Source organism: Saccostrea cucullata, unplaced genomic scaffold (assembly GCF_032062105.1).
Source record: "Saccostrea cucullata isolate Sc308-1 unplaced genomic scaffold, CSIRO_AGI_Scuc_v1 ctg146, whole genome shotgun sequence".
Classification (NCBI taxonomy): domain Eukaryota; kingdom Metazoa; phylum Mollusca; class Bivalvia; order Ostreida; family Ostreidae; genus Saccostrea; species Saccostrea cuccullata.
In genome coordinates this window covers 1,361,167-1,370,427 of record NW_026919274.1, presented here as the reverse complement: position 1 = coordinate 1,370,427, position 9,261 = coordinate 1,361,167, and the positions used below count along the sequence as shown (strand labels likewise).

At 34.4% G+C, this 9,261-nt stretch overlaps 1 protein-coding gene across 1 annotated transcript; it reads right to left on the bottom strand.

The window, feature by feature from the left end:
* Positions 1–310: 310 nt before the first annotated feature.
* Positions 311–6,307, bottom strand: LOC134283623 (perlucin-like). Its single transcript, XM_062766126.1, has 5 exons — positions 6,239–6,307; positions 6,063–6,142; positions 2,061–2,148; positions 628–844; positions 311–456 (listed from the first exon to the last, which is right to left on the bottom strand). The coding sequence occupies exons 1-5, from the start codon at positions 6,294–6,296 to the stop codon at positions 429–431; spliced, it is 471 nt and encodes a 156-aa protein (XP_062622110.1). The 5' UTR covers positions 6,297–6,307; the 3' UTR covers positions 311–428.
* Positions 6,308–9,261: the final 2,954 nt, after the last annotated feature.

Here is a 9,261-nt window from a genome sequence, read left to right as displayed (position 1 = left end):
GTTTATGGTCTTTTTTATCGTGGGCCGTGCGCACTATCTGCGATTATGTAAGACTCCAAATTTTACATTAATTTAAATTCAAACAAAAAAGAAATATTTTGGTATTAAATAGGTTTATCTAGAACCATTCGTTTGGACAAAAACGTCTTTCTTCCCGAACTTGTTGGACAACCCTCTTTAATCATATATATACAAACTCATAGATTTGACATAAAACATATGATTTCATGACATGCTGATAGGATTTTGAACGGTTGTAATGTGGTAATTTCAAAAGAAAAATCAATCATCAACTTTTTTCAAATCCATGTGACATGAAAGAATTTATTATGTATTTTTAGTAATGCATATGTAATAAAACACAGAAATAACCCATTTCCTTTGTTTCTTTTGTTGTATTTCGGGTAAGGCAGTCACAAATTGGTAGTTTAACCAATTATACTCCCTGGGTCCGATCTTCAATGAAAAGAAATACAAGGACCATTATTAAAATGAATGCCATTTCAAGGGAGAAGAATATAATTACAGTGTACGTGTTACTTTTTATTCTTTCGAAGTCAAGAAATGCTATAGTAAGTCTCAACATTATTAAACAGAATTATATAAAATAAAATATTCATATCTTACGGAAAATCAGCTTCACATATAAAGTGAAGAGGCGCAGAGCATGTATGGTCTGCCCACTGGCCATGGAAATCTCTCCACAGAGCCACACAGTTTTGTGCTGTGTGAGAATTGGGTTCCCCGGGACCAAAGTCGGTCTCCTTGACGATCTCCTGTGTTGATGAATACTCCCATATGTTTTCCTCTATAATGTCTGATATTCCAATCCAGAAATTAGCATCTTTGTAAAAAAAAAATCATCTGAATCATAGTCATTGTGGTTTTTCAATATTTTTGTTAATTTTAAAAAGGAAAATTGTGAATAACTTTCTAAATAATTCAAAACATTTTCTTTATCTATAAGAAAGAAATATCTATTTTATCGTATTCAAAATAGAATAAATAGGGCCGTTTAAATTTATCTTCTGATCGATGACAATCTCACAACGGGCAAATATTCTCCTATACAGTTTACCGTCACGGTAGATCAGTTGGTAGAGCACTCACTCCGTGTTCGAAAAGTCTTGAGTTAGAATCTCGTCTGCGACTGTTCTAAGTCGATATAAAAAGGTAGCAACTTTTCCTATGCCATGCGCTCGGCACCTGGTCCGTCGGATGAGAGCTTAAATTTGAGGATCCGTTTCAAGGTTTTAGACGCTGACACGATAATGATCCCTCACTTCTCTTTGAATGAAAGTGACAAGTTAAGGTCAAAATTTGAAGCCCTTTGCCGGTATATGTTGACGTCTATATTAACATTTGCATATGTTTTCCGTTATATAACACTATTTGAACAAGGCGTTTTTACATCTCTGTAAAACACGTTCGTCATGTGACCATAAACTGAATGTTTAGTCATAAGCGATCTACATAATTTAAAAGTAACGCCATAAGCGATCGACTCATTCAACACATTCAATTTATACCGTTCAGTTAAAAAAAAACCTTTATGCATGTATAAATATTGATTTTTTGCCAATTCTTATGTCAGACATGATTTCTACTTCATTTTCGTTAAACAACATACAATCAATCTATTCTAGTGATACAATGGAGCTAATTATTTTTTACAAGGTCCGCAACAGCTATGTTATATGCAGTAACATACTAACGACTAGTGATTCAGAAGAGCTGTGTGGGGTTTTGAAAATTGAATGAAGTTATTTCAAATCCGATCGTAAGGTGATTGCAAATATTTACACTTCGCGTAAGTCTTGCGGAAAGTACAATTTTAAACGAAATACTTTGGATAAAAACATGAGGAATAACAAAAGGACATTAAATAAAACCATACTAGAAAGACATGCTTGAGTGTCTATCTTTCGCACCAGGAGAATGCCAGCAATATTTGAAGCAATTGCAAGCACAATTATTAAATTATATGTATTATTTTCAATAACGGGTAACCACAGAGCATTTACAAAAAGTTAACAACATATCATTGCTTGAAATGTTACTCAGTGCCTGGCTGTGGCTCTTCAGATAGTTTGAGGCTGTTTGGGTTCTGGGTTCAGCTAGCTTAGAATGGAATTGTGCACATGCCCCCTGAAAGGAAAAACCAGTCCTTTAGTTTTATAATAAAATTTTATTGTCATTGACTTCTGGTCTGGTTGTCAATAAGGAAAGTTTTTTTTTTTTACAAAAGTCATTAACTAATTACCGGCTGAGCAGAATTCAGTTTTACATCCATTTAGAGTCATGTGCGCATGCGTGAGGAAGGGAGGCAGCTTTAAAAATCGTAGAGAAAATTTTCTCGAATTTAATACAATATACATCATGGTTTGTATATAAGATCACCTGGATTTGTTGTTTAAATGTGTAGTTATGTGTGTGGAAACCTATCTGAGACATAGCACTGGGAAATGCCTAGAAAAGGGAAAAGGAAAAATCAAGCAGTAAACACGAGCGGTGAAAGAAAACAGAAAGTCCATGTGAGTAGTACTCAATCATTGCATGTTCCTAGTATCCATGATATGGAGAGTCAATTGAGTAACAGTAATAGTAGTATCAGCCTTAGTGCACCAACGGCAGTTGCATCTACTATACACCAACTGCAAACTTTCAAAACAACTGTCAAGGTAATAATTTTCAAGGAAATTAGTTCGTTCCCTATGGGCCCCCGGGACCACAGAGTCAATTTGCTGGGTACTTATCCCCTATACCACCAGTACCAAACCCCCCACAACACCAATATCAGCACGTTGATACAATGAAGCGCATTGAAGTGGTAAAATTTTCCGTTTGGACGAAACGTTTTGAGTCATGTTTTGAACTCAATTATAACATAACGACACGCCCATCTTAACTTAACTTAGAAACGAGAAAGGAATATTCGTCGTAATGTTTTAGGATACTACACTTTCCGCGACAAGCAACATGAGGTACACTGAAATGAAGATTTTTAAATAAGAAAGAGCTATGTATAGAGTTCCCGCTTATGTAAAACACGCATTGCAACGAATTTGTACATAATTATGATTCTATCATGTTTATTGGAGTTAGCATAGCACATGTATCATTCGAACACGTGCTTACTCGGTGTTTATGTAGACCGTCAATTTCATTGGCTATTATATTTATAAAATACCTGTTAAACAGGTATTCTATTGAATCATTTGACCGATTTTTCCTTTTTAAAGAAATGGGCGTGTCTAAAGTTAGCTCAAAACGTTCCATCCAAACAGAAAATTTTACCACTTCAATGCGCTTCATTGTATTCTTGAGACTTTGAAAGTCACGTCGAATCGATTAGAACAAGTATCTACTAAACTAAACAAATTAGATCATATTGAAAGGAGACTCAATGAACTGGAACGGAATGTCAACACAGAGTTAAAAGAAATGAAGGGCAAGGTCAACGGGATGGAAGAGTGTGTGACACATATTAGTAAACAGTATGATGATCAAACGAGGGAAGTCAAAGAAATGAAGAAATCTGTTAGTAACATAAGGAACGAAAATGAGATGATCTTGAATGAATTAGAAATGGTGAGGAATAAATTCGAGGATTTGAACGAACGCCACTTAGATCTACAAACCAGATCGATGAGAGACAACCTTGTATTTAGTGGTATACCGGAGACTGAAGAGGAAAATACAGAAGAAGTACTGAACAGGTTGGGACCAATCGCCCAAATGGGATATAATAGTTCGTTTGGGATATAATATCCCAAATGGGCTATAGATTTACAGTGCAAAAATTGAAATTTTTTATTTTGGCTATAAATATCATAAATCCGCATCACAACACTTAAAAAGGAATCACTTTTGGTTGACAAGTTTTCCTGTATGCCCATTGTTTAGGAGATTGATCCCTCGGAAGTTCCTTAACTTCTTGGGGATCAATCTAACAAACGGTATGATTTCAGAAAAACTTGCTTACCAAAAGTTATTCTATTTTAAGTGTTTTGATGCGGATTTATGATATTTATTACCAAAATAAAAATTTTCAATTTTTGCACTGTAAATTTATAGCCCATTTGGGATATTATATCCCAAACGAACTATTATATCCCATTTGGGCGATTGGTCCCAACCTGCTGAAAGAGTTCATACGTGCAGAAATGAATATCACAGAAGTTCCACAGGGTACACCGAATGGGGAAGAGACTACCGGATAAACACAGACCAATCGTCGCAAAGTTCGTGCTGCATAAAGAAAGAGAAATAGTGAGAAAGGCCGCCCCATCAAGCCTAGAGGGAAAGGGATTTGGCGTTAACGAGCAATTTCCTAGGGAAATTAACGAGCGCAGGAAAGTTCTATATTCCCACTACAAAAAAGCGAAACAACAAGGGAAGAAGGCTGTGATGATCGTGGACAAACTTATCATAGATAGCAAACGATTCTTTCCACCAACTGGTAAATTCGTGGCTGATCCAGGCTCCAATAAAGTTCCGATGTAGGTAAACCACGGAGAGCAACAACAAACAATTATTAATGAAAGTAAAAACTCAAGTAACTCTCTCAGATCAAAAGACACTTTGAATGCAAGATTTGTAAATTGTTAAACATTATAATTGAGAGAGTTAGCTCTCTTGGTTGATATTACTCTGTTATCCTTTCTTCATGCATGTATTAGTAATATTTCATGTTCATTGTACTGTATATATCTTCTCTTTACTGTTTTGTCAGTTATGAGAATAAAGTTCAAGTTCATATATTTATAGTTGTGAAAATTGTCGATCAATTAACATGCATTATATAGATCCCTTTCAAGTGTTTCCACCTCACATTATCTCACTAACCAATGAAAACGACAAACATTTATTAGAGATGTCATTTATTATTAGTTAAAATAAAGAATATATTTAGAAAAAATACATGGAGTATATTTGTTTAATTAATTATTTCTTCAACAAAATAATAAGCAATAATTTGTACCTAATTTTTCATTCATTTAAACAAGCATTCCGTAATTTATTTTCAAAATTTTTAATAATGAAACATATAAAGATGACAAACAGTATTCAAGATCAAATATCCAAGAAAAAATACAAATAGGAGCAGAGCAAACACGGACCTCTAAAACATCAGAGGTGGGATCAGGTGCATTATAGGAGTGAGCAAATTGTTCATACGTAGAGCATGCTCTTGCGTATCGAATCAACAGAGATACATAAACTCCATATGCAGGTGATGCAGGTACATATTCCTGCATAAGTAAGGGAAGTTGACGATAGAAAAGTTAAAGTCATAGAGCTTGGTTGTTAGATTACCATTAACGTCGTTTTCAAGTAAAATATACAAATATGAAACAGGTGTGTCAGACTCTGTGGTATCTTTTATTTCAAGCTCACCGAGATATGTCGCATCGACACCAGAATGGAAATTATTAATTGACAATACGTCGTCGATATATGTCGAGTTGAAGGCCACAGCAAATGTTTTCTTCTTTTCATGCATACGATTTTGCACAAATTCTGCTTCATATGAATACAAAAATAGGTCTGCTAATAACGGGACGCAATTGTACTCATGGGAATTCCAATAGATTGTTGAAAGACCTGGACTTCAAAAACAACACAGATATTGTCAATCAGAAACTGAAGCATCTTTTTGATTAAGTAAGAAATAAAAATCTGACACTTGAACTTCCGTACTTTTTTCCTCTTGTTAATTTTTTCGTAGAAGGAAATTTTGCGATGCTAAAATCGATATAATCGGTGTTATAATAATGTATTTCCATTTACGTCGTAAATCAACTAAAAGTTTAATAACGATCTACATTTGTCTTAAAACATAATCATATCAAACTGTAAGAATTTTTAGTGGAACTGACTTCTACTTTGAACCTTAAAAATGAGAGGTTGAAGACACCTTAATTCAGATTACATATAATCTAGCAAAAATAAATTATTACAAAGGAATAAACACAATGCATTGCAAATTGTCCAATGCTATTAACAAAGTTCTCATTAGATATCATTACTCATTTAGGCTTTCTAAATCTATTGCTTACCCCTGCATCAAACCAGCTAGCCGTCGTGTGACTGAAAAAATAACATTTTTCCTGGAACTGCATCCATCCCACATGACAACCTTTGAACAAATTCGAACGAAAAGGTTTGATAAAGGAACACCAAAAATAAACGTAAACGTCTAATATTACTTTTGAAATACAAATTTGTAACCTACCTTCGAGGGATTCAATTATAAAAGCAAATACAACTATGATAATACATAGAACCTTCATTGTTCTTGAGAATTACACATGCGAAATAAGATAAGAATCATGGTCTCAGATATTGACATTTTGTTCGTTCATTAATGGTTTGCAGTGTGAGTTTGTTCAAATGAATATTCTACATTCTTTAAAAAGTCTTGTTGTTATTAATCTCTGTAAATATTGTCTTATAATTTTTTTTAATTACTCCTTTAACAGGAATATAAACATTGTAATAAACAATAACTTGTTCTCAAAACCATTACGTATATCGTGCTGAAATTGGGTTTTTCGTGGTTGTTCTAAATTAATTCAAGCATCCATTCCTTGATATTATAAGAATGATGGAGTTCATTATGTATAGACTTCGGAGATCAAACATTAAGCAAACTATTTAAATATAAGCCAACTTGTTTTTGTATTTCTATGAAATTTTATTTTTACCAAAACTTCTACTTGAGAAGAAACTTGATGCGGCCTTTGAATCGACATTCAGATTTATCTAATAACAATGTTAACTTCCATTTATAGTTTGACTCGATATATCCCGGTGAACTTGAATAGACACCACATAGTCTGTCACAACCATTTCGTATTTGGAAGTTTTACTGACTATAGACGATATAGGCTAACTAACAATTAAATTGCATGATATACGAAAAGGTTTTCCATTTTCATCTTTCCTTATTTGTATAGAAATATGGTTTATGAACCCAGCGTATTCGCTACTCAAGAGCATGTTCTGTGTACGATCAATTTTTAAACCGAGGTAAGCTACTTACACATAAGTTGACGTTATAGGGATTCCTTGTTTAAAATCAGTATTTTGTAAATTGCATGACTGTGATAAGGATATTGTTAGTGTTAAATGCACTTTCATTTCGATGAAAAAAAAGGAAAATAACAAGCAGCGGTCATTTTAAATAAATTATAAACAAAAGAAATATTAAAAAGGTCAAGATAACACTGACCATTCTAAAACAAACTTCAAACAATACACATATGTGAACAGGTCATAAATACGAATCCCCGGAAAACTCCAAGGATGTGATTGGTTTCCCGGAGGAGTAAGCATCTTCTTGACCAATCACACCCGCCGTGAGCCCTATATGTATTGTTCAAATAGATAGAAACAAATGGTAGCCAAATTCAGTACAAAAACAAAGGCTTGACAATTGATATAAAACAAATCAGCCAAATTTGACGACGGAAAAGGTTATATTCTGCTTCAAAGTGTAAGGGGGAGGAGAAAATGCAGCGGAACAGACCAAGATCCGACCCCCCCCCCCCTTGAAACTCCGGTCAAGTACTCTACCAAATGAGCTAACCACCAGCGATCGAACCTAGCTGACCGCCACATTCCTCCCTCCTAAAAGGTCTTTGTGGCCCTCCAAAGACCGCAATCCAGACTCATCCCTGACAGGTCTTTCACCTGTCAATTCCAAATCCTGGTCACGACATCAAATGTAATGGGAGAAGAGAAAATGCAGCGGACTAGGCCAGGGTTCGAATCCTGGTTTGGTCCGCTTCATTTTCTCCTCTTCCATTAGAATTTAAAACAAGTAGACGGATAAAATACATCGGTTTTCAATTTTCTAAAAGTTCTATTGAGTCTTTGAGACTTTTCTTGCTTTCAAGGAAGTCGAAAAAAAACTGCCAGTTTTTCCTATCCATATAGTATTGCATTTGAACGTTTAATTGAGTTTTGACATGTTAAATTCTATGAACTACATGTACATGTATATACCGTATCTTATGAACAGTGCTCGTGTTTGGACGGTAAAGCAAGACAGTATTTTGATCGTCTTCAACCTCCGACCGGGGTATTTACAGTTACGTTCTTTCGTGTAGGACTTAGTAATGTGCATTTTATTATCTATAGCTTTTCACTATTTGCCTTGGAAATAAAACAAAGGTATTGCAGTAAGATCTCTGCTTTAAATTTTTTTTCTTCATTCACCAGAATAAAAGTATCAAATTTACTTTTAATTAAAAAAAATAAAAAATCCAACAACATCCGTCTCAAGAGACCTGTAATTCAAAACAAATGTCCACTGTATACAAGTATATATCACAAAAAATAGGACTGAGAAAGTAGACATCCATAACCCGTAGCTTACACTTAGTCTTTACTGAAAATTCTTTACTAGATTAAAAAAAATACATGAAAAAAGGGCAACTTACCCTACGTCTGTCTGACAGATGAATTTATTTGGACTTGAGCAGTAATAATCCCCCACTGTCCGTGAAAGGCCGCTCACAAAATGAGACAATTTCCCGCAATGTGTAGAGAGCGACAGTGCCAACCAATAAAAAGAGTACATTGACTGCAAACCAAAAACCGTACTATTACTAATAGTGTGTTTTTGAAATATTTTCTTTTACTATTTCCAAAACAAAACTGCATGTACAAGCGCACTGGACCGAATTAAGCATGCATACAACATATGAAGTCTCTATCTCTCACGGTTCAAAACCAATGACATAATAAGATTGATCTTTTACTGAAGAAAAACGGCATAGTTTCCTGAACAACATCAAATATCAAGTACTTACGCCATAGCTTTTGAACCATAAGAGATAGAGACGTCATATTTGGGATGCATACTCCACTAATTAAGTTCTTTCAAATTGCAACTAGGTCAATGACTTTGTGGCCTTGACTGTGATATACGAGGGGCGTTCAATAAATAATGCCATTGGTGCTCAGAAAGAAGCAAACGACGGTTTTCAATGATCTAGTCTTCATAATTTTACTTATTATTCTCTTTTAATTCAAACACATGTCCGTAACATTTTTTATACAATTTCTGATTGTTTTTAGAACTCATTTTTGGGTATGACCCTTGGTATACTGGAAAATGGCAGATCCAATGATTTCTTGGACTTGTTTTTTCCTTCCAAAAGGTGTTTTGTCAAGTTTGGAAATAGAAACTAGTAAAAAGGTCAAAGATCTGGCAAATATTGTTAATGTGAAAAATCAATAACTTTCTGT